This window comes from Theropithecus gelada, chromosome 7b (genome assembly GCF_003255815.1).
Source record: "Theropithecus gelada isolate Dixy chromosome 7b, Tgel_1.0, whole genome shotgun sequence".
NCBI classification, from domain to species: domain Eukaryota; kingdom Metazoa; phylum Chordata; class Mammalia; order Primates; family Cercopithecidae; genus Theropithecus; species Theropithecus gelada.
In genome coordinates, this window is record NC_037675.1 from 54,407,012 (window position 1) to 54,433,575 (window position 26,564).

The window sequence follows — 26,564 nt, forward strand, 5'->3', positions numbered from 1 at the left end:
AAAAAAAAAAAAAAAAAAAAAAAAAAAAAAATTAAATAATAACTAAAAGCGAGAAGGTGGGAATCCTCTTAGTCACCAAAGAGAGGAGAAAAGGAAAGCTAGTTAGAAGGTGAGCACCCATCCATCTTTTTAATTGAGCTTTGAAATGCTATCTTCACAGTATGGGGTATATTTATTCAGCTACACTGATAGGAATACATACTGCATCCATCAGCTTGTTAAATGTCATAAATCTTTACAGAGACACCAACACCTGTGCTGCTATGGCACCTGAAATTACCTGGAACTGTAAAAATTCCAATCTTTTACTTTCAATCTATCTGTGATTTTTATAGTCAGGTCTTGCATTCTCAAACAATCTGTCACTTTGCCTTTTAATTGGAGTATTAACTATCTTATATATACAAATACATTTATATTTGTTGTTACTGATATGAGTGAATAGGTCTGTCATTTTTCCACTTATTTTTCTCTTTGTCCCACCTGTTTTTTGTATCTGTTCTTCTTTTCTTGGTTTATTTTGGGTTAATTGAATATTTTTTAGTATTTCATTTTAATCCTTCTACTAGACTTAAACTTTGTAATTTAGAGTAATTTTAGACTTAACAGAAAATAGCAAAAATAGTACAGGGAGCTATGACATATCCTTCATCCAGCTTCCCCTAATGTTAGCATTTTGCATAACTATAGTATAATTAACAAAACTAAGAAATTAACACTGGTACAATACTATTAACTAATACACAGACTTTATTCAGGTTTCTCTAGTTTTCTAGTAGTATCTTTTTCTGTTCTACGATCCAATCCAGGGTACCACATTGTGTTGTGTTGTCATGTCTCCTTAGTCTACTCTATTCTGTGACAAATTCCTCAGTATTTACTTGTCTTTCATGACCTTGACACTTTTGAAGAATGCTGGTCAGTCAGTTATTTTGTAAAACCATCCTCAGTACGAGTTTTCTCACGACTGAATTGAGTTTACTTATTTTTTGGGCAGAGTGATGTGCTGCACTTACCCATTCAGTTCAACCCTTTTTATTTTTTTGAGATGGAGTCTTGCTCTATCGCCCAGGCTGGAGAGCAGTGGCGCTATCTTGACTCACTGCCAGCTCCGCCTCCTGGCAGTTCAACCTATTTTTTACTGATTACTATGCAAGTTTGGATAGGTAAGATGTAAAATGAGTGAAACACTAATCTAGCAGATTTAAGTATTAATGTTTACCAAATTACTTGTTGAAGTCTTGATTTCTATTTTTATGTTTCATCCCAAGTGAAACAATAGGCTTTCATTTGTTAAACTACTAGATAAACATTTTCTAGCCCAGGAGGTAGGGTAAGAAGAAAATCAATTTTCATTTTAACTCTCACAGAGAACTAAGTTTGGATTAAAGTATCGAAGTCACAAAGTCATTATCTTTTTGTGGGGTATCTTTATTTGTATGCTACAAAGAACTACATAGTGTGCCAAATTTTCATGTCTTGTTAATTCAATGCGCATTTTGAGACTAGTAAGGGAAGTTAATAAAGAGGAAAATATTAAATACAGTTGGCTTCCCTGATCTGCAGATTCAACCAACCACAGACCAAAAATATTTGGGGACAAAAATAAAAAAAAATAAAAAATATTATCAATCAAAAACCAATACAGTATACAACTATTTACATGGCATCACACAGTATTAGGTGTCATAAATAATCTAGAGATTATTTGAAATACACAAGAGAGGACTGGGCACAGTGACTCACACCTGTAATCCTGGCACTTTGGGGGCCTGAGGCAGGAGGAATACTTGAGCCCAGGAGTTCAAGACCAGCCTGGGCAACATAGTGAGACCCTGTCTCTACAAAAAATTAAAAAAAAAAAAAATTAGCCTGGTGTGGTAGTGTGCATCTTCTTGGGAGGCTCAGGTGGGAGGAGCCCGGGAGTTAGAAGCTGCAGTGAGCTGTGATTATGCCACTGCACTTCAGCGACAGAGCAAGACCCTGTCTCCAAAAAATAAAATAAAATAAAAATAAAATATACAAGAGGATGCTCATAGGTCATATGCAAATACCACTTCATTTTATTAAAGGGACTTGGATGTCCTCAGATTTTGTTATCTGGTGGTGAGGGGCGGGGGGGGGGGGGCGGTGCGCCTAAAACCAATCCCCTACAAATACCAAGGGACGACTGTACATCTAATCTGTTTGTGGCAAGAACAACCCTAACCAAACAGCCAAGGTCGGAAGAAAAAGGAATTATTATTTATTTTAATGTCCCTGTCAGCAAGAACTATTAGTTTCTTCGATATTCCCTAGAGCATTTAATAAATATCCCTGAATATAGTATTTTTAAATGTTTTAAATTATTAAGTGAGGTATTTCCAGAAAGCCTTATGTGAATAATTCCACTGCATTGTGATTATCTACTCACTTTATTCCAAGTATCTTTTCAGAATATGTAATATTGACTGTCTAATACTATGACTTCTTGTAGTTACTCTTTTGTAACTGTTTTCATCTGTTGACTTTGTTTACTCTAATAGGCTTAAAACTCCTTGAGGGTAGAAACCTTGTCAATTTCTCTCACAAAAGTGCCTACCACATTACTACACATGGGATCATTCAAAATCTGACAATATGAATAGTCAAGGCTTTATACATGAGAAAATTTAGGTGGAAAGGGTATTTTCCTCCCTCAAACTAATGAAGTATAAAATTTCAGAAGCTTAGAGGTAACAGTACATTCAAAAGATTATAATATTTTTTAGTCTTTGTAGTTATAAGTTTGAATTATTTTCCCAACAATGGTGGGTTTTTGGATAGCAAATGTTCTTTCCTTAAGACTTGTTATTAATTTCAAATGTACTACGCAATTTCCCATAATTTTCAAAGTCAAATGTCACAAGATATAAATATGTTTAATACTGAATAAAAATAAAGTGACTAAAAATTATGACAAAGATATGTTCAAAGATATGTTCAGTTGTATCTTTGCTAATAACAGAACATGCTGAATCTTATATGCTACAGTACACTATAAAAATTTTTTTCTTCTAATGAACCTCAAAGAATCATTTTGGAAAGATTACAATGCAAAAATGTTCTACTAAGTTAATAATTTTCCATTACTAATTAAAATTCTAGTACTCCATGTATATCCATAAAGATAACAAAAAAATTACAATATCCGAGAGATTGCTACCCTAGAACTGACATATACACTCACACATACACATATGCAAAGACATTCTAAAAATGTACTCACACAAATAAACCATCTTCTTACACCAGTCTTATTTAAATTCAAACACTTTCAGAAAAACTGAAGTATCTTGCTACATTTAACATTTAGGCAGGAAGCAGAAGTAAAAAGGACATATTAAATTTGAATTTTTATTGTAGTAAAAAACAAGATTAGAAACAGGTAGAATCTAGAGATGAAACAGAGCTGATGATTAATCTCCACAGGATGACTTAGCAAATGGAAAAAAAAAAAGTTCTGAATACAGAATGAGAAAGGGGAACCATCTACTTGTATTTTTCATACCCATCCTCTTTTTCCTCCAAGCTCCTGGATTTTTTTCATGCATTAATAATAAGAAATTCAGGTGACTAAACTGGGTTTGTGATGGTGAAATTGACATTTTTGTGGCAGAAGACTTAGGAGAACTAATAGACAGAAAAAAAAATCTGGAAGTCAGACTTCTCCAATGGCAGTAAGATTATTTTATGATAAAAGGTTTGCCGTTCAAATACTATGAAGCAGACTTTTGAAATTATTCTGATCAATAGTGATGAGAAGTTATAAAATATTTCAGTCACTACCATAAGATCACAAACACACAAAACTTTCTATTTTTGCTATGAGGAGATCAAAGTATTACATGGCAATCTGTAGAAACAGCTCCTATACTGGGCTGCTCCTTATTTATTGATATGTAAGAACCTTTACATTTTACAGTGAAATGACGACATATTTGATTCTATAGATTAGGAAAATAATATATTTAGAATTTCCAGAGTACGGTATCTGGCACATAACAGACAACTATTATTATATAAATTTGTTAGCTTTAATTGCCAATTTATTCAGAAGTCACAAGTTTTCCTCAGTCATGTAGACTTTTAACCAACTAGATGTAAATGATATTTTACTTTGATATAAGCTAAACTACACAGATTCTTGTGACAAATATATACATATGTTCAGAGAGGTAAGAGAGAGCAAAGAGTGGAAGAGAGAAAAAACATGAAATGTTACTAACAATAAGAAAAAAAAAATCCCCTGCCAACTTAAAGCTTACTGTTGACATTAATTATGTTATATAAACAATTACTTCCAACCACATAATTCGTCTTTTTCAAGCTTCATTCTGTAAATTACCTGATCAATATTAAGTTTTTCTGCCTTAGAGATGTTTTAGGAGGGGACAGGAAAAAAATAAATTCATATTTTAATTCACTGGATTCAGCAGAGCTTGTCAAGAAACCTCCCAAATAAAGGCTAGCATGGATGAAGAAACGCTTTTAGAAGAAAAACTTCAGAGAAAACTACAAATTCTAATCTACCTGTACAGTTATACTCACCAGAATAGCTGATCCCACTGCCTGCAGTAAATGGAACAATAGAAGTATTTTTAACTTTACCACATATTTTGAAGTTTACTCAAGATTTAGACACATAATGAAAACGTGGCAATCTTGGCTATTATATAGTATTTTTAACTGTTACAAAAATATGCAAGTGCTGAATAAAGAAATGTAAGGAGTAGATTGTTCCAAATTAAAACTTGATACGGTTTTCAATAAGGGATAGCTGAGAGATACACAAAGATAATTAAAGATTTTTTCTGAACTTCAGGAAAAGAACACTGAAATATTAATGAAACTTGTCTTTTGATATAATGACAAGGAATTTTTTGGTTAAGTTCAATTTCCTTTGTTAACTAAAAAATTACTAAAAAAGATTAAATAGGGAGTACATTGTAACAATTTGTACATTTATAGTAAACTGTGTTAATATCATGACATTGACCATACATATTAAAATAAAAATTGAGATAGTTCAGATATTTATAGCAGTTAATTTTTAAATTCTAGAATAATCAAATGTTTAAAAAAATCAAATTTTCTAATTCTAAACCTCCTGAATTATTATGTCAAATTCACAAACTACTCTAAACTTTATCAACAACTTACTTGGTTTGTAGAATATATTAAATGTATCAATCGATCTTACCATCTTTGCCATCTATGGATTTTGACACTTCAATATCAAAATTTTCCTGCATCTGCTGGCCTCTAAAACAATTGAGATGTTCTTGCTCAATTAAATTACTTTCTTCCTCTTCTAGAGGCTGCCAAGTGCCATCAATAAACCACTGTCCACGCATTACTGGTATTTTATCAGCCTCTGAAAAAGAAAAATCACAGAATTATACATTTTAAGATTCAATTTCCCCAAAAGAGACATAGTATCTACAATCTTATATTTTGCTACTGCTGTCACAAAAACAGATTTTCATGACGCAATACAATCATATAAAGTTTTATTTGTATTTATTTATTTTGAGATATTTATCTTGCTCTATGCTGCCCAGGATAGAGTGCAGTGGTGTGACCACAGCTCACTGCAGCCTTGATCTTCCAGGCTAATTTTTATATTATTCTGGTAGAGATGTGGTTTTGCTATGTTGCCCAGGCCAGTCTCAAACTCCTGGGCTCAAGAGATGCGCCCACCTTGGCCTCCCAAAGTGCTAGGATTATAGGTATGAGCCGCTGCGCCTGGCCCATTTAAAGTTTTAAAATCCAGATTTTGAGCCAGAGTGTATCATATTCTATAGCATATACTTTTACTTATATTAAATATTACACCTAAAAATCACTTTAGCACTAGAAAAATAGATGAGCAGCTATGTATATAATTGAGACTCTGAGTAACCAAAATTAGCAGCCTAAGGCGTTAAAACGAGTTTCATGCAAGGCTCTGATGATAGTTCCAATGTCTTAGAAAATATTAATATAAAATCCAGAATAGTGTTTAGAAATAGTGTGTGTGGTAGTAGTGTGTGGCACTTTTTAGAGCTGCCTTGGAGACTAGAGGCTTCTAGTAAGTATACAAGATAAATGAAACTATTATATTAGCAAATATTTAATCTACTTTAGGGGAAAAAAATTTTTTCTTGGCTAACTTTTGATTAAACACTGTCCCTAGAAACCTAAGACTTCTAGTTGTTATTTAAAATAAACCACAACTGTCAGCTAAGCTATCTTGAATTCTTTAACACGATTTTTTTTAATATAGCAAAAATAAAATAAAAATAACAAAACCCTAAAAGTAAAAAGCAAAATGAAACAAATGAATCTAATCATGTAGAATGCTGGTAGTTTAATCACACAAAGAGAAATTATTTCAAGTGAATTTAAAACTCTGTCATTTGTACATACATCTTTGGAAATAAAATATGGAGAAAAAGAACAGCAAACATCTTAAACCTTTTGCAATAACCATATTGTCAGTAATACTATTTGTATTACTAATTTGAAACTGTAGGTTAAGATGAATGTATTAATTTTATTAATATCATTAGGAACCTAGATTTTAAGCATAAAACAAAAGAGATACAAGTATAAAAATCAAATAAAAAAGCTTGTAATCATAAATTTTAACAAAAAATTTCAGTATGGACTAATGATGTATTTTCTCTTTGAAAAAAAGGTCCTAGTAAAGGCCTAGAATTGAAGACAAACCCAGTATAAGTGAACACTCCTAATACAAAGATTGTGAACTGTAAATATCATTTCCCATTAAAAGAAACCAAGAGTCCTTGAAAAAAATGGCTAAACTTCAGGTTTGAGACAAGAAATACACTAGATGATCTTGAAACATCTCGTCATACCAGATTTGTACTGCGATGTATTTAAAATTTTCTATTATGTGTTTCTATTGCTACTTGCATTCTCCTATATTCTGCTACAGTGATTCTGGTATATTTAGGTGTTTGCTATGTCATTTGGTACCTAGATACCAAAAAATATTATAACTTCATTGTGAATTATGGTTTTAATCACTATGAACATACTGTTATACTGAATAGTTTTTGCCTGGATTCTACTTTATCAAAATGGAAACTCCTGATTTCTTATTTTTTCCATTTGCCTGTAATATCTTTACATATTCCTTTATTTTTGATGGCTGGAATCACTGTTTTATACGTCCCTTATGTAAGGCATAGAATTGGGTTTTGCTTTATAAAGCCATTTGAAATCTTTTTATTTTAATAGATGAGTTAAGCCCATTTATGTTTACTAATATGATTGACATATTTGAACTCAACTCTATATAGTTACCATGTTTATTATTCACACTTATTCTTTTTTTTCTTTATGTTGTATTTCTGCTATTTTTGCTTTTTTTGTACTTTCTTTTGGTAGTTAGGAAAATTCTAATTTTTTGTTCCAGTGGTTCTCTCTCTCTCTCTCTCTCTCTCTCTCTGTGGTGGTGGTGGCGTGTGTGTGTGTGTATGTATGTGTTTTAGAGTAACCCAAATCTCCTTTTTGCTTACTTTACCTTTTATTATCTGGTCAATCCATTTAAATGGTATTGTATGACTCTCATTTATTACCCATATTGTAGAGAATGACCTTAATTCTATCTCTCTTTCTCTGTTCACCCATTTATTTTTAGTTTTATTCTTTTTACTTTGTCAGAACATATAAAAATTATACCTATGTCCCCGGCACTGTTTTAAGTCTTGGGTCTACATTTAAATATAGTAAATTATCACCACATATTTCCTAAATTCTTGTGTGTTCAAACTGTTTATTTGATACTCTAAAGACAGGTTGGCTAGCTTGTGCTTTATTTCTTTGAGTTTTTAAAAATGGTGCTCCACCGTAGCCTTCCTTTGAATATTGTTCTAGGCCAGGCGCAGCGACGCATGCCTGTAATCCCAGAACTTTGAGAGGCTGAAGCAGGTGGATCACTTGAGGCCAGGAGTTTGAGACCAGCCTGGCCAACATAGCAAAACCCCATCTCTACTAAAAATATAAAAATTAGCTGGGCATGGTGGTGCATGCCTATAATCCCAGCTACAGGAGGCTGAGGCATGAGAATCACTTGAACCGGGGAGGTGGAGGTTGCAGTGAGCCAAGATCATGCCACTGCACTCCAGCCTGGGTGACAGAGGGAGACAGGAAAAAAAAAAAAAAAAGAATATTGTTCTTAAGGAATCTGATGTCAGCCTTTTAATAATATAATCCTTTTTCCCCTCTCAAGAGGTCCAGGAAAAAAGTCTTTAAAATCTAATAGTTTTACTAGGCTATGACTCAGCTGTTCTGTATTAATCTGTCCATGATGGGGCCTTTTAATACGTAAAATTTCAAATTTCCTATTATTTCTGAAAAGTGTTCTTGAGTTAGGGTTTAATTAGTTCTGTTCTAGTGATTTGCTTTTCTTCTTCAGGGACTCCAATTTTAAGTATGTTAGGTCTTCTTTTGTCTGTATTGAATTTAAACTACTTTTTACATTCTCTTGGTTGTTTTCCTTCCTTTTATCAATGGCTCTTATTAGATTTTTATTTGAATCTATTCTCCTATTGGCACCTTGTAATTAATATATAGTAGTCCCCCCTTGTCCGTGGGGGATACATTCCAAGACCCCCACTGGATGCCTGAAGCCTTAAATAGTACTGAACTCTATATATAATGTTTTTGTAATATACATGTATTTATGATAAAGCTTACTTTATAAATTAGGCACAATAAGAGATTAACAACAACTAATAATAAAACCCAACAATTACAACCATATGCTAGCATCACTACTCTTGCACTTTGGAGCCATTATTAAATAAAATAAAGGCTACTTGAACACAAGCACTTCAAAACCACCACAGTTGATATGATAACCAAGACAGCTACTAAATGACTAATGGACTAGTGGCATAAACAGTTGCATATCCTAGACAAAGGAAAAACTCCCATCCTGGGCAGGATGGAGCAAGATGGCTGGAGACTTCATCACACCAATCAGAAAAGCATCCAATTTAAAACTTGTAACTGTGGCTGGATACAGTGGCTCATGCCTGTGATCCCAGTACTTTGGGAGGCTGAGGCAGGAGGATCACCTGAGGTCAGGAGTTTGAGACCAGACTGGCCAACATGGTGAAACCTCGTCTTTACTAAAAATACAAAAATCAGCCAGGCGTGGTGGTGCACACCTATAGTCCCAGCTACTTCGGAGGCTGACGCAGGAGAATTGCTTGAACCCAGGAGGCGGAGGTTGCAGTGAGCTGAGATCATGCTGAGAGACAGGACTACCTGGATTTCCTAGGCCGACTAAGAATCCCTAAGCCTAGCTGGAAAGGTGACTGCATCCACCTTTAAACGGGGCTTGCAACTTAGCTCACACCTGACCAATCAGGTAGTAAAGAGAACTCACCAAAAAGCTAATTAGGCAAAAACAGGAGGTAAAGAAAGAGCCAATCATCTATTGCCTGAGAGCACAGTGGGAGGGACAATGATCGGGATATAAACCCAGGCGTTTGAGCCAGCAACAGCTACCCTCTTTGGGTCCCCTCCCTTTGTATGGGAGCTCTGTTTTCACTCTATTAAACCTTGCAACTGCCCTCTCTTCTGGTCCTTAATTAAGGCTCAAGCTGAGCTTCTGCTTGCTGTCCACCACTGCTGTTTGCTGCCATCGCAGACCCACCGCTGACTTCCATTCCTCCGGATCCGGCAAAGTGCCCGCTGTGCTCCTGATCCAGCGAGGCGCCCACTGCCGCTACCAATTGGGCTAAAGGCTTGCCGTTGTTCCTGTACAGCTAAGTGCCTGGGTTCATCCTAACCGAGCTGAACACTAGTCACTGGTTTCCAAGGTTCTCTTCTGTGACCCATGGCTTCTAATAGAGCTCTAACACTCACCACATGGCCCAAGATTCCATTCCTTGGAATCTGTGAGGCCTAGAACCCCAGGTCAGGGAACATGAGGCTTGCCACCATCTTGGAAGCAGCCCACGACCATCTTGGGAGCTCTGGGAGAAAGGATCCCCGATATTTGGCGACCAGGAAGGGACCTCCAAAACGGTAATATTGGACCACTTTCGCTTGCTATTCTGTCCTATTCTTCCTTAGAATTGGAGAAAATACCGGACACCTGTTGGCCATTAAAAACGATTAGTGTGGCTGCCGGACTTAAGACTCAGGTGTGAGGCTATCTTTGGAAAGGCTTTCTAGCAACCCCCAGCCCTTCTGGGTTGGGAGCATTGGTCTGCCTAGAATCAGCTTCTGCTTTCAATTTTCCTGGGGAAGCCCAGGGCCGACTAGAGGCAGAAAGCTGTTGTCCCGAACTCCTGGCATTAGCTGGTTGAGATCATGGCTAGTCTCTATTCAACAGTCACCCGTGCGTGCACCCCTACCTTTCCTTCTGACCCATACCCTGGGTCCCGACCACGACTTTCTTGAAAGTGTAGCCCTAAAATTCTCCTTACCTCTGAATCTACTTTCTCTGATCCCTGCCTCCTAGGTACTAATGGTTCAGACTTTCAATTCCTCTAGCAAGTTGTATCTCCAAAAGGATCTAAGGAAGCTCTATGCTGTGTCCTTAGGCATCTAGGCTATAAACCCAGGGATTCTTATCCCTGGTGTCCCTCCGGATTTAGGTATACAGCTCTCGACATGGGCAGTTATGTGGGACCCGTTCCCTACCACCCTTGCCAGGGCCCCAAGTTTGTAATGGCTAAGAGGAGGGGAGAGAGAGGGATAGAGGAGAAAGAGAGAGAGAGACACGAAGGAGAAAGAGAGAGAGACACGGAGGAGAGAGAGAGAGAGAGAGATGGAGGAGAAAGAGAGAGAGAGACAGAGGGGAGAGAGAGATGGAGGAGACAGAGACGGAGGAGGAAGAGAGAGAGAGAGACGGAGGAAAGAGAGAGAGATGGAGGAGAGAGAGAGAGAGACGGAGGAGAAAGAGAGACAGAGGAGAGAGAGAGAGATGGGGAGACAAAGAGAGAAAGAGAAAGAAATAGTAAATAAAACCAGTGTGCTCTATTCCTTTAAAAGCCAGGGTAAATTTAAAACTATAATTGATAATTGAAGGTCTTCTCCGTGACCCTGTAACACTCCAATACTACCTTGTTGTCAGTGTAAACAAGGGCGTAGCCTGAAAACACTGAGACCACTGATAACCTATAGTTTTCCTATCAAAAATCCTTAACGTAGTAACCCGCGATGCATTCAATCTGTAGCGGCAACTGCTTTGCTAACAGAAGAAAGTAGAAAAGTAACTTAGAGGAAACCTCACTGTGAGCTTCCTAGTTCAGAATTATTCTAAGTCAAAAAATCAAAAAGGTAGCTTACTAACTCAAAAATCTTAAAGTATGGGGCTATTCTGTTTAAAAAAAGGTAATTTAACACTAACCACTGATAATTCCCTGAACCCAGTAGATTTCCTAACAGGGGATTTAAATCTTAATTACCATACAAAGGTCTGACCAGACCTAGGAGGAACTCCCTTCAGGACAGGATGGTAGATGGTTCCTCCCACGTGATTGAGGGAAAAACCAAAATGGGTATTCAGTAATTGATAGGGAGACTCTTGTGGAAGCAGAGTTAGAAAAATTGCCAAATAATTGGTCTGCTTAAAGGCGCGAGTTGTTTGCACTCAGCCAAGCCTTAAAGTACTTACAGAATCAAAAAAGATATCTCAATCCTGACTCAAAAGGTTACCTACATTCTCTCTGAAACGAATTTGCATAAGAACTGTTGTTTATGGGAATGCATCTTGATGGGGCGGCTGGGTTTTACGAAATACTCCAGAACCCAGCCCAGCTCTAGGACTCACCCCTGAGCACAAAGGCAATGTTGGGCACACTGGTAAAGGACCACTAGAATCCAACAGCCTGGACCCCTTTCTTTGTGGTCAAGAAATGAGGAAAAGGAGTATAGGGCTACTACATTGGTGAGCATAACTAATCCGATAAGCAGAGGTCCATGGGTGGTTACGCACCCTGGAAAGGAATAAGCATTAGGACCATAGAGGATGATCTAGGACTAATGCTCATCGGAAAATGACTAGGGGTGCTGGCATCTCTATGCTCTTTTTTCAGATGGGAAACGTTCCCCCCAAGGCAAAAACGCCCCTAAGATGTATTCTGGAGAACTGGGACCAATTTGACCATCAGATGCTAAGAAAGAAATGAATTATATTCTTCTGCAGTACCGCCTGGCCATGATATCCTCTTCAAGAGGGAGAAACCTGGCCTCCTGAGGGAAATATAAACTATAACACCATCTTACAGCTAGATCTCTTTTGTAGAAAAGGCAAGTGGAGTGAAGTGCCATATGTACTAACCTTCTTTTCATTAAGAGACAACTCGCAATTATGTAAAAAGTGTGATTTATGCCCTACAGGAAGCCCTCAGAGTCTACCTCCCTACCCTGGTGTCCCCCTGACTCCTTCCCCAACTAATAAAGACCCCCCCCCTTCAACCCAAACAGTCCAAAAGGAGATAGACAAAGGGGTAAACGATGAACCAAAGAATGTCAATATTCCCCGATTATGCCCTCTCCAAGCAGTAGGAGGAGGAGAATTTGGCCCAAGCAGAGTGCATGTAGGGCCTTTCTCTCTCTCAGACTTAAAGGAAATTAAAATAGACCTAGGTAAATACTCAGATAACCCTGATGGCTATATTGATGTTTTACAAGGGTTAGGACAATCCTTTGATCTGACATGGAGAGATATAATGTTACTGCTAAATCAGACACTAACCCCAAATAAGAAAAGTGCCACCATAAGTGCAGCCCGAGAGTTTGGCGATCTCTGTTATCTCAGTCAGGTCAATGATAGGATGACAACAGAGGAAAGAGAACAATTCCACACAGGCCAGCAGGCAGTTCCCAGTGTAGACCCTCACTGGGACACAGAATCAGAACATGGAGATTGGTGCCGCACACATTTGCTAACTTGCATGCTAGAAGGACTAAGGAAAACTAGCAAGAAGCCTATGAATTATTCAATGATGTCCACTATAACACAGGGAAGGGAAGAAAATCCTACCACCTTTCTGGAGAGACTAAGGGAGGCATTGAGGAGGCATACCTCTCTGTCACCTGACTCTATTGAAGGCCAACTAATCTTAAAGGATAAGTTTATCACTCAGTCAGCTGTAGACATTAGAAAAAAACTTCAGAAGTCTGCCTGAGGCCCAGAGCAAAACTTAGAAACCCTACTGAACTTGGCAACCTCGGTTTTTTATAATAGAGATCAGGAGGAGCGGGCGGAATGGGACAAACAGGATAAAAAAAGGCCACCACTTTAGTCACGGCCCTCAGGCAAGCGGACTTTGGAGGCTCTGGAAAAGGGAAAGGCTGGGCACATCGAATGCCTAATGGGGCTTGCTTCCAGTGCGGTCTACAAGGACACTTTAAAAAAGATTGTCCAGATAGAAATAAGCCGCCCCCTCGTCCATGCCCCTTATGTCAAGGGAATCACTGGAAGGCCCACTGCCCCAGGGGATGAGGGTCCTCTGAGTCAGAAGCCACTAACCAGATGATCCAGCAGCAGGACTGAGGCTGCCCGGGGCAAGCACCAGCCCATGCCATCACCCTCACAGAGCCCTGGGTATGCTTGACCATTGAGGGCCAGGAGGTTAACTGTCTCCTGAACACTGGCGCGGCCTTCTCAGTCTCACTCTCCTGTCCCGGACAACTGTCCTCCAGATCTGTCACTATTTGAGGAGTCCTAGGACAGCCAGTCACTAGATACTTCTCCCAGCCACTAAGTTGTGACTGGGGGACTTTACTCTTTTCACATGCTTTTCCAATTATGCCTGAAAGCCCTACTCCCTTGTTAGGGAGAGACATTCTAGTAAAAGCAGGGGCCATTATACACCTGAACATAGGAGAAGGAACACCTGTTTGTTGTCCCCTGCTGGAAGAAGGAATTAATCCTGAAGTCTGGGCAACAGAAGGGACAAAATGGATGAGCAAAAAAATGCCCATCCTGTTCAAATTAAACTAAAGGATCTTGCCTCATTTCCCTACCAAGGGCAGTACCCCCTTAGACCCAAGGCCCAACAAGGACTCAAAAAAATTGTTAAGGACCTAAAAGCCCAAGGCCTAGTAAAACCATGCAATAGCCCCTGCAATACTCCAATTTTAGGAGTACAGAAACCCAATGGACAGTGGAGGTTAGTGAAAGATCTCAGGATTATCAATGAGGCCACTGTCCTTCTATACCCAGCTGTATCTAACCCTTATACTCTGCTTTCCCAAATACCAGAGGAAGCAGAGTGGTTTATAGTCCTGGACCTTAAGGATGCCTTTTGCTGCATCCCTATATATCCTGACTCTCAATTCTTGTTTGCTTTTGAAGATCCTTTGCACCCAACGTCTCAACTCACCTGGGCTGTTTTCCCCCAGGGGTTCAGGGATAGTCCCCATCTATCTGGCCAGGCACTAGCCCAAGACTTGAGCCAGTTCTCATACCTGGACACTCTTGTCCTTTGGTACGTGGATGATTTACTTTTAGTTGCCCGTTCTGAAACCTTGTGCCATCAAGCCACCCAAGCGCTCTTAAATTTCCTCACTACCTGTGGCTACAAGGTTTCCACATCAAAGCTGTAAAACTACAAACGGTTCTTCAAATGGAGCCCCAGATATAGTCCATGACTAAGATCTACCACAGTCCCCTGGACCGGCCTGCTAGCCCATGCTCCGATGTTAATGAAATCTCAACTACACAACCCCTACTACACCCCAATTGAGCAGGAAGCAGAGCAGTCACCTGCCAACCTCCCCAACAGCACTTGGGTTTTCCTGTTGAGAGGGGAGACAGAGAGACAGGACTAGCTGGATTTCCTAGGCTGACTAAGAATCCCTAAGCCTAGCTGGGAAGGTGACCGCATCCACCTTTAAACACCGGGCTTGCAACTTAGCTTACAACCGACCAATCAGGTAGTAAAGAGAGTTCACTAAAAAGCTAGTTAGGCAAAAACAGGAGGTAAAGAAACAGCCAATCATCTATTGCCTGAGAGCACAGTGGGAGGGACAATGATCAGAATATAAATCTAGGCATCTGAGCCAGCAACGGCTACCCTCTTTAGGTCCCCTCCCTTTGTATGGGAGCTCTGTTTTCACTATTAAATCTTGCAACTGCCCTCTCTTCTGGTCCGTGTTTGTTAAGACTCGAGCTAAGCTTCCGCTTGCCATCCACCACTGTTGTTTGCTGCTGTCGCAGACCCGCCGCTGACTTCCATCCCTCAGGATCCGGCAGGGTGCCCGCTGTGCTCCTGATCAAGCGAGGCACCCATTGCAGCTCCCAATTGGGCTAAAGGTTTGCCATTGTTCCTGCATGGCTAAGTGCCTGGGTTCGTCCTAATCAAGCTGAACACTAGTCACTGGTTTCCAAGGTTCTCGTCTGTGACCCACGGCTTCTAATAGAGCTCTAACACTCACCACATGGCCCAAGATTCCATTCCTTGGAATCTGTGAGGCTAAGAACCCCAGGTCAGAGAACACGAGGCTTGCCACCATCTTGGAAGTGGCCCGCCGCCATCTTGGGAGCTCTGGGAGCAAGGACCCCCGGTAACAGTGCCATTGCACTCCAGCCTGGGTGACAGGGAAAGACTCTGTCTCAAAAAAACCAAAACCAAAAACAAGTTGTAATTGCGTATTTCTGGAATTTTCCATTTAATATTTTTGGTCTCTGGTTGACTGGCTAACTGAAACTGCAAAAAGCAAAACCACAGCTCTAAAGCTGGATTACTGTAGTCTTCTGAGATGGCTTTGCCTTTGTCTTCAATTTCTTTCCTGTGTTCAATAAAATTTTGTTGCACTTCTTCCTTTTTCACTTCTTTTTTTCTCATGTCAGAGTTTAGATTTCTGCTTCTAAGTTTGTGGTTTTTGTAGTATGTTCACAGATTTGAGAATATTTTATTTGGTTGAAGCACTGAGATCCCCTTTCCCTTTGTATTTGCTTTTTCGGGGAGAAGTTTTATCAACTGAAACACTTTCATTCAAATTTCTATATTTCTCTTAAAGTAGCTTTGTCTAGCATTTGATTCATTTCTATTCTTCAGCATTTTGTGAATAGGGTTCTTGGGCTCTTAGTTTAAGAGCATTCACTTCTGCAGATTAGTAAAGAGGAGCGCCTATAATGGACGGTGCTATGGTGGAGTTGTTGGGTGGGGGATGTGTTGCCGTGCCTTGTTTCTCTTTCATTTCTCTAGAAGCCTCAATTTTATCCCCACTTCCTTCTTTCCTCTTGCTGCCATGCCTCCATGAGGTATTATCTTTCTCTGTCTCTTCTTGTAGGAGCAATGCTACTCTGAAGCTGCCTACTTGTGGTCCCGCTCACTTTCATACAGCTTAATGTAGCTAGTTCTGTAAATTACCAAGTCCTAGACCTGTCTTTGTATTTGGCAAAGTTGGGGACTTTTTCTGAGGGTGATTTTGTCTGCGCTTTATTTTAACCTCTGGTCTCTTCTTCTCTTTTCTCAGTCTCTCAAGCCTTTCCTTACCCAACTCTTTCCACTCACAGATTTGTAGCAGCAACAGGAACCATTGAATGTATAAAGGTAATTAAAAATTCATGGTATCATCTGTCTTTCAGTAGTGCTGAAAGTGTGAGTTATGTATGGTTTGTGTGTATGCATGTGTGTGTGGAGTCCTTTTGTTCTTACAGCTTTTGGGGAGGATATGTGGAGATATTTAGATTTGGACAGTTGCCATTATCTTCCAGACCCAGAAGTTTATCTCATTTAACAGTAATCTTAAAAGGCTATTAATCTCCCAGCTTTACAAATGAATAAGCTAAGTCTTAGTGAAACTAAATAATTTGCTTAAAGGCACATAGCTACTAGTAATGTGAGAACCAAGATTCCAACCAAAGTTTGAGTTCAAAGTTCATTCAAGCTCTTTCTACTACATAATACAAACCTATACTCTCAAATAGAAAAAGCACATTTTTAGCTCTCATTTAGCTCTTGCCTCCCAAGCAATAGAGGTTCTTTAGTGGTGTTCAACCACAAATAGTCATGAAACCCTTAGCTTCCTGGAAAACAAATTGAATAAAACAGAATACACACCTGTTTCTCCACCTGTATTCTCTATCACAGTGAATGGAAAGCTGACAGTATTTAGGTGGCTACCCAAGGCAGAAAACTGGGAGTCACCCAACATGCTACCTCCTCAAGTACTTCTTACAACTGTGCACTAAGTGCTGTTTATTCCATCTCCTAAATCACTTTCAAATTCATCCCTTGCTTATCAGGCCTACAGTCATTATCTGAGTTCACACTAATCATTTCTTGTATTATTTCAGAAGCCTCTTATGTAAACTGAGTATCCCTAGTTTCAACTCTACAACACTCTCACCACCATTACCCAATGCCTACTCACAAGCAAGTGTATATGTAAGTACATGCACATACATTCAGATTCCCTTCATTTACTGTCTTCCCCTTAAAACCCAGAATGTGTTGTGCTGGTTCTTACTTCTGTAATTTGCATATGCTGTTCCTTCTATCTGGGATGCTCTTGCTTATTTTCTACATTTAGCTAGCTTTTATATTTACTTCTTCGGGAAAGTCTTTCATCACCTTCTATGATTTCACTGAAATAATTCTGTACACATCTGTCAGTATTTTTCTTAACTGTATTCTATTTAGTCTTCCTTCTGTGGGATTCTTAGATACAGGTGTTATGTCTTCATACATCTTGAGAACTCAAAAGATAATAGTAACTATCATACCCAGGCATGGTGGCTCAAACCTGTAATCCCAGCACTTAAGGAGACTGAGGTGGGCAGATCATCTGACGTCAGGAGTTCGAGACTAACCTGGCCAACATGGTGAAACCCTGTCTCTACTAAAAATACAAAAATTAGCTGGGTCTGGTGGCACACGCCTATATAATCCCAGCTACTCGGGAGGCTGAGGCAGAAGAATCTCTTAAACCCAGGAGGGAGAGGCTGCAGTGAGCCAAGATGGCACCACTGCACCTGCACTCCAGCCTAGGTGACAGAGCGAGAGTCCATCTCAAAAAAAGAGAAAATAACTAAGTAATTATCCTAATTACAATTATTAGGAAGAATGGTCTTTATTGGAATCAAAAGAAGAACACGGGTTCTTCTTGACTGAAAAATAGTTCTAAGGTCCATTTTCTACTTTGTAAATGCTTGAGTGGATCTCATGTGTGAGTAGGAATACATTTGCAATAAAGATATTTATGTGGCTGGGCACAGTGGCTCACGCCTGTAATCCCAGCACTTTGGGAGGCTGAGGCAGGCGGATCACCTGAGGTCGGGAGTTTGAAACCAGCCTGACCAACACAGAGAAGCCCCATCTGTACTAAAAAATACAAAATTAGCTCTGGGCATGGTGGTGCATGCCTGTAATCCCAGCTACTTGGGAGGCTGAGGCAGAAGAATCGTTAGAAGCTGCGGTGAGCCGAGATCACACCATTGCACTTCAGCTTGGGCAACAAAAGAGACAAACTCCATCTCAAAAAAAAAAAAAAAGATATTTATGTATAAAAAGCTACACTTACACCAAGAGGGAGTTTCTATGTATAAGATTCCTAAAGGTCTGTTTCTGAGAACTGTTTATATCCATATTAAACTTTGCAACATACATGTGTACAGAGAAAGTCTTAAGGACCACTTTCCTCATGTGGCCACGCTGCTACAGCTTACTCACTTAGGTCCAAGCCATGCCTATGGTTCAAATCTGACCACACCTGACTTAAAGAGGAAAGAAGTCACAGAGCATGGGAAATTAGGAATGGCGGAGTATTGGTATTCTAGGGAAGAAGAAAGCAAGGATTAGAAATAAGTAGAAAACATAAGAAAAGGGGAAGGAGATATATGAAAGACAAAGAAGATAGAAAAGAAAGAGGTAGAAAAGTAAGGAAAATGCAGACATTCATTCTTAACGTTTATTGTAAACATACTATCTGGGAACTATGAATGTATTTCTCACAGAATTAATGCTATAAATTGTGTCTAAATTCCAGATCAGCCCCACTTGAACTATTAAATATCTAATGTATTAATGCACTGTTGCCATCAAACCATCCTTTATGTTTTCTTATAGAAAAACGTATTCTAAGTTATAATTTAGACCATCAAGCATTTATTTCTCCACTGGGGCAAAGACTAGATCCTATAAATATTTGCATTTATTTTTTTAACAGTAGCTAGGACTGGGTAAGTATTGGTGATAATGACTCTTCCTTCTTCCCTGTAGTTAACGTGCTTACAGCAGAGGCATCAGGCTTTTTCTGAATTAGAAAGACAAAAGGCAGCTTGGGACCTGTGTACTGCAGACTTTGAGTTTTCCTGTACAGGTCATACAAAAGCTGTTATGCACTACTAAGAGGAGGCTAGGTATCTTGGTGTTTTGGTAATTATCTTTAAAGTTGATTACCCCTCCAAAAAATACATTAGACACAGCAAATCAAGAATTTTTCACTTAATGCTTGATATGTAATATACACTGAATTAAAATCCATTTTACAGAACTACAGAGTTGTACAGAAATACAAAGTTTCAGCTATTCAGGTACAATTTCTTTGCTTGACAACCTCATTAAAATTAGTCTGGTTACTGCAATGTAATATTGTGGATAATTAACATATCCCAAAGCTAATTGTCCAATTCAAAGCACAGAACACTTCCTAAAGTATTTAACACTTCCCTTAGTAAACAGAATAGGGTAAATATAATTTTATATTTTCAAGCCACTACCTTAATTTATTATGAAAGGGAGCTTTGTTGTGGAAGCTATATATACTGCTTATATTGAAAGGATTTTGACCACAGAATAGATGTGTGAAACATTGTCTGTGTCTCTACTGTCAACTTTGTCTACTGCTAATCTGTATCAATCTTAGATGAATATAAGAAGTTACACAGGGCCAGGTGTGGTGGCTGACTACTGTAATCCCAGCACTCTGAGAGGCCGAGGTGGGCAGATCATGAGGTCAAGAGATCGAGACCATCCTGGCCAACATGGTGAAACCCCATGTCTCTGCTAAAAATACAAAACTTAGCTGGGCATGGTGGCACACTCCTGTAATCCCAGCTACTTGGGAGGCTGAGGCAGGAGAATCACTTGAACCTGGGAGGCGGAGGTTGCAGTGAGCTGAGATGTTGCCACTGCACTCTAGCCTGGCAACAGAGCGAGACTCCATCTCAAAAAAAAAAAAAAAAAAAAAGTTATACAGTTTAATGTGACATGAATTGAGCTATGTAAAATTAATTCCTATATCAAAGCCTTTTCAAACAGATATTTTCTCAAATTACCATAAACAAACCCACTTTCTACAGTGACTAAGTTTTTTTGCATGCTCTCCAAGCCTATGATATTCAACACCTATATCTCTTATTCTGCATTACTAATATAACTTACTCATCAATCTGCTCATCAAAACGTCTATGTCCTTATCTACTATTTTCTGTTCCTATTTGTGTAAGTAACATATGGAGTAGTCTTTACAGCATCTATCATCTATACCAGTATAATTTGTGGAGCCTACACATTCTTTATTATTGCAAGACAATGGCAGATGTTCTTCACACCTATCACTAAGCCCTGCTTGGCTTTAACACAACTGGTTGCATGCTATTCATGATACTGAAAATCCTAAAGACTGCCTGAATATAAAAAAAGATATATTAGAGTCACTTGGTAGAGAAATACGTAATAATTTCAATGTGACTTTCACTATTTTTTTTTTTTTTTTTTGGAGACATGGTCTCACTCTGTTGCCCAGGCTGGAGTGGAGTGGTGCCATCTCAGCTCACTGTAACCTCCGCCTCCCAGGTTCAAGCAATTCTCCTGCCTCAGCCTCCAGAGTGCCAGGAATACAGGGGTGCACCACCATGCCTGGCTAACTTTTGTATTTTTTTTTTTTTTAGTAGAGTCAGGGTTTCACTATGATAGCTAGGCTGGTCTCAAACTCCTGACCTCAAGTGATCTGCCTGCTTCAGCCTCCAAAAGTGCTGGGATTACAGGCAGGTGCCACCACGTCCAGCCATCTTTCACTAATTTTTTTTTAAAGGGTTAGTACTAGAAGAAATTATTTATAATGCATATAGCCATTCTATATTTTCTTTTTAAAAAAATCCTGTACAAGCCAAAAAAAAAGTATGAGAAACTCTATTTTAAAATATGGGCAAAGGGGGAGAGGCCAAGATGGCCGAATAGGAACAGCTCTGGTCTGCAGGTCCCAGTGAAACCAATACAGAAGGCGGGTGATTTCTACATTTCCAACTGAGGTACCCAGTTCATTTCATTGAAGAAATGAACCCACAGAGAGTGAGCAGAAGCACGGTGGGAGTGTTGCTTCACCTGGGAAGTGCAAGGAGCCAGGGGACCTCCCTCTGCCAGCCGAGGTAAGCCATGAGGGACTGTGCTACCCAGCTGGGTTACTATGCTTTTCCCATGGTTCTTGCAATCTGCACATCAGAAGATTCCCTTGTGTGCCTATACCACCAGGGCCCTGGGCTTCAAGCACATAACTGGGCGGCTGTTTGGGCAGACACTGAGCTAGCTGCAGGGGTTTTTTCAACACTCAGTGGTTCCAAGAACCCCAGTGAGACAGAATGGTTCACTTCCCTGGAAAGGGGGCTGAAGCCAGGGAGCCAGTGGGTCCCACTCCCACAAAGCCCAGCAAACTAAGAACCACTGGCTTGAAATCCTCACTGTCAGCACAGCAGTCTGAAGTCGACCTGGGATGCTGGAGCTTGGTGGGGGGGAGGGGCATCCACCATTACCGAGGCTTTAGTAGGCGGTTTTCCCCTGACAGTGCTAAGGAGCCTGGGAGGTCTGGACTGGGTGGAATTCACCACAGCGGGGCAAAGTGGCTGTGGCCAGACTGCTTCTCTCGATTCCTCCTCACTGGGCAGGGCACCTCTGAAGAAAAGACAGCAGCCCCAGTCAGGGGCTTACAGATAAAACTCTCAACTCCCTGGGACACAGCACCTGGGGGAAGGGGTGGCTGTGGGCACGAGGCTTCAATAGATTTAATCTTTCCTGCCTGCCAGCTCTCAAGAGAGCAGTTGATACAAGGTGATTCTCCCAGCACAGTACACCAGCTCTGCTAAGGGACAGACTGCGTCCTCAAGTGGGTCCCTAACCCCCATACCTCCTGACTCGGAGAGACTTCCCAATATGCGTTGACAGACACCTCACACAGGGGAGCTGTGGCTGGCATCAGGCCAGTGCCCCTCTGGGATCAAGCTTCCAGAGGAAGGAGCAGGCATCCATCTTTGCTGTTCTGCAGCCTCCACTGCAGGTGAACAGGGTCTGGAATGGACCTCCAGCAAACTGCAGCAGACCTGCAGGAAAGGGGCCTGACTAATGGAAGAAAAACTAACAAACAGAAAGCAACAACATCAACAAAAAAGACCACCACACAAAAACCCCATCCAAAGGTCATCAGCCTCAAAGATCAAAGTTAGATAAATCCACAAAGATGAGGAAAACTCAGTGCAAAACCGGTGAAAATGCCAAAAACCAGAAAGCCTCTTCTCCTCCAAATGACTGCAACTCCTCTCCAGCAAGGACACAAAACTGTACAGAGAATGAGATTGACGAATTGACAGAAGTAGGCTTCAGAAGGCAGGTAATAACAAACTCCTCTGAGCTAAAGGAGCATGCTCTAACCCAATGCATGGAGGCTAAGAACCTTGATAAAGGTTACAGGAACTGCTAACTAGAACAACCAGTTTAAAGAGGAACATAAATGACGTGATGGAGCTGAAAAACACAGTCCAAAAACTTCATGAAGCATGTGCAAGAATCAATAGCCAAATTGATCAAGGGGAAGAAAGGATATCAGGGATTGAAGATCAACTGACTGAAATAAGGCATGAAGAAAAGATTAGAGAAAAAAAGAATGAAAAGGAATGAACAAAGCCTCCAAGAAATATGGGACTATGTGAAAAGACAAAACCTACGTTTAATTGGTATACCTGAAAGTGGTGGGGAGAATGGAGTCAAGTTAGAAAACACACTTCAGGATATTATCCAGGAGAACTTCCCCAGCCTAGCAAGGCAGGCCAACATTCAAATTCAGGAAATACAGAGACCACCACTAAGATACTGCTCGAGAAGAGCAACCCCAAGACACATAATTGTCAGATTCTCCACGGTTGAAACAAAGGAAAAAATGTTAAGGGCAGCCAGAGAGAAAGGTCAGGTTGTCTATAAAGGGAAGCCCATCAGACTAACAGCAGATCTCTCTGCAGAAACTTTACAAGCCAGAAGAGAGTGGGGGCCAATATTCAACATTCTTAAGGAAAATAATTTTCAACCCAGAATTTCATATCCAGCCAAACTAAGCTTCATAAGCAAAGGAGAAATAAAATCCTTTACAAACAAGCAGATGCTGAGGGATTTTGTCTCCACCAGGTCTGCCTTACAAGGGCTCCTGAAGGACGCACTAAATATGAAAAGGAAAAACTGATATCAGCCACTGCAAAAACAAAACAAAATATAAAGACCAATGACACTATGAAGAAACCGCATCAAATGATGTGCAAAATAACCAGCTAACATCATTATAACAGGATCAAATTCACACGTAACAATATTAATCTTAAATGTACATGGGCTAACTGCCCCAATTAAAAGACACAGACTGGAAAATTGGATAGAGTCAAGACCCATTGGTGTGCTGTATTCAGGAGACCCATCTCATGTGCAAAGACACACACTGGCTCAAAATAAAGGGATGGAGAAATATTTACCAAGCAAATGCAATGGAAAAAAGAACAGGGGTTGGAATCCTAGTCTCTCATAAAACAGACTTTACCAACAAGGATCAAAAAAGACAAAGAAGGACATTACATAATGGTAAAGGGATCAATGTAACAAGAAGAGCTAACTATCCTAAATATATATGCGCCCAATACAGGAGCACCCAGATCATAAAACAAGTTCTTAGAGACCTACAAAGAGACTTTGACTCCCACACAATAATAATAGGAGACTTTAACTACCACTATCAATATTAGACGGATCAATGAGACAGAAAATTAACAAGGATATTCAGGACTTGAACTCAACTCCGGACCAAGATGACCTAATAGACATCTACAGAACTCTCCACCCCAATCAACAGAATATACATTCTTCTCAGTGCCACATAGCACTCATTCTAAAATCGACCACATAATTGGAAGTAAAACAATGGTCAGCAAATGCAAAAGAATGGAAATCATAAACTGTAGAGGACTATGTGCTCGCAAACGAGACGTTCCTGATAAGTCCTGCTCTTGCAAACGAAGCAAGGCGTTCCCAATAAGTCCTGCTCTTGCAAATGAAGCAGGGCGTTCCTTCCCTGTAAACAGGGAGGACAAAGGAGCCAGCTGCAAACAGCAGACCCTGGGGGCTTGTTTATGTGTAAACATCTTGAAAATCCAGAACGTCAGGGAAAGGTCAGAAAAACAACAATGTGTCTTGTGACTTGGCAACATTCCACAAACAACTGTATAAAATAAAGCAGAGCGGCGCCTTTCGAGGCGGCCGCCATGTTTGTCTTGTCTTGTGTGTTCATTCCTTTGTTTAGGAAACACGCAGACCCCAACAATAAACAGTCTCTCAGACCACAGTGCAATCAAATTAGAACTCAGGATTAAGAATCTCACTTAAAACCACACAACTACATGGAAATCGAACAACCTGCTCCTGAATGACTACTGGGTAAATCATGAAATTAAGGCAGAAATAAAGAAGTTCTTTGAAACCAATGAGAACAAACAGACAATGAAAGAGAATTTCTGGGACACAGCTAAAGCAGTGTTAAGACAGAAATTTATACCATTAAATGCCCACATCAGAAAGCGAGAAAGATCTAAAATCAACATCCTAATATCACAATGAAAAGAACTAGAGAAACAAGAGCAAACAAATTCAAAAGCTGACAGAAGGCAAGAAATAGATCAGAGCAGAAGTGAAGGAGATAGAGACATAAAAAACCCTTCAAAAAAATCAATGAATCCAGGAGCTGGGTTTTTGAAAAGATTAACAAAATAGATAGACTGCTAGCTAGACTAATAAAGAAGAAAAGAGAGAAGAATTAACAAAATAGACACACTGCTAGCTAGACTAATAAAGAGGAAGAGAGAAGAATCAAATAGACAATAAAAGTGATAAAGGGAATATCACCACTAATCCCACAGAAATACAAACTACCATCAGAGAATACCATAAACACCTCTATGCAAATAAAATAGAAAATCTAGAAGAAATAGGGGTCGCTTCCAAGATGGCCAAATAGGAACAGCTCCGGTCTGCAGCTCCCAGCGAGACAGACACAGAAGTGAATGATTTCTGCATTTCCAACTGAGGTACCTGGTTCATCTCATTGGGACTGGTTAAATAGTGGGTGCAGCCCATGGAGGGCAAGCTGAAGCAGGGCGGGGCGTCGCCTCACTCGGGAAGCACAAAGGGTCAGGGGATTTCCCTTTCCTAGCTAGGCGAAGCTGTGACAGACTGTACCTGGAAAAATGGTATACTCCTGACCAAATACTACGCTATTCCCAGTCTTAGCAACTGGCAGACCAGGAGATACCCTCCTGTGCCTGGTTTGGCGGGTCCCACACCCATGGAACCTTGCTCACTGCAACAGTCTGAGATTGACCTTTGAGGCGGCAGCCTGGCGGGCGGAAGGGGCGTCCGCCATTGCTGAGGCTTGAGTAGCTCACAGTGTAAACAAAGAAGCCAGGAAGCACAAACTGGGCAGAACCCACTGCAGCTCAGCAAGGCCTACTGCCTTCATAGATTCCACCTCTGGGGGAAGGGCATAGCTGAACAAAAGGCAGCAGACAGCTTCTGCAGACTTAAATGTCCCTGTCTGACAGCTCTGAAGAGGGCAGTGGTTCTCTCAGCAGGGCATTCGAGCTCTGAGAATGGACAGACTGCCTCCTTAAGCGGGTCCCTGACGCCTGTTTGCCTGACTGGGAAAACACCTCCCAGTAGGGGCCGACAGACACCTCAAACAGGGCGGTGCCCCTCTGGGATGAAGCTTCCAGAGGAAGGATCAAGCAGCAATATTTGCTGTTCTGCAGCCTCTGCTGGTGATACCCAAGCAAACAGGGTCTGGAGTGGACCTCCAGCAAACTCCAACAGACATGCAGTTGAGTGACCCGACTCTTAGAAGGAAAACTAACAAACAGAAAGGAATAGCATCAACATCAACAAAAAGGACATCCACACCAAAACCCCATCTGTAGGTCACCATCATCAAAGACCAAAGGTAGATAAAACCACAAAGATGGGGAGAAACCACAGCAGAAAAGCTGAAAAATCCAAAAAAACAGAGCGCCTCTTTTCCAAAGGATAGCAGCTCCTTGCCAGCAAGGGAACAAAACTGGATGGAGAATGAGTTTGGTGAGTTGACAGAAGTAGGCTTCAGAAGGTCAGTAATAACAAACTTCTCTGAGCTAAAGGAACATGTTCTAACCCATCATAAGAAAGCTAAAAACCTTGAAAAAAGGTGAGACGAATGGCTAACAAGAATAAACAGTGTAGAGAAGACCTTAAGTGACCTGATGGAGCTGAAAACCATGGCACAAG

The 26,564-nt window shown here is 40.2% G+C and overlaps 1 protein-coding gene across 4 annotated transcripts in view; it reads right to left on the bottom strand.

Moving 5' to 3' along the window:
• Positions 1-26,564, bottom strand: part of DDHD1 (DDHD domain containing 1) — a 123,121-nt gene that overhangs the window by 61,758 nt on the left and 34,799 nt on the right. For 2 of the 4 annotated variants that reach the window (XM_025392830.1, XM_025392828.1), the window contains exons 2-3: positions 5,222-5,395; positions 4,570-4,590 (exon numbers count right to left, since the gene is read on the bottom strand). In XM_025392830.1, the coding sequence (XP_025248615.1) occupies positions 4,570-4,590; positions 5,222-5,395 (195 nt within the window). The remainder of the gene's footprint in view (positions 1-4,569; positions 4,591-5,221; positions 5,396-26,564) is intronic. The other 2 variants (XM_025392831.1, XM_025392829.1) reach the window with 1 other exon arrangement.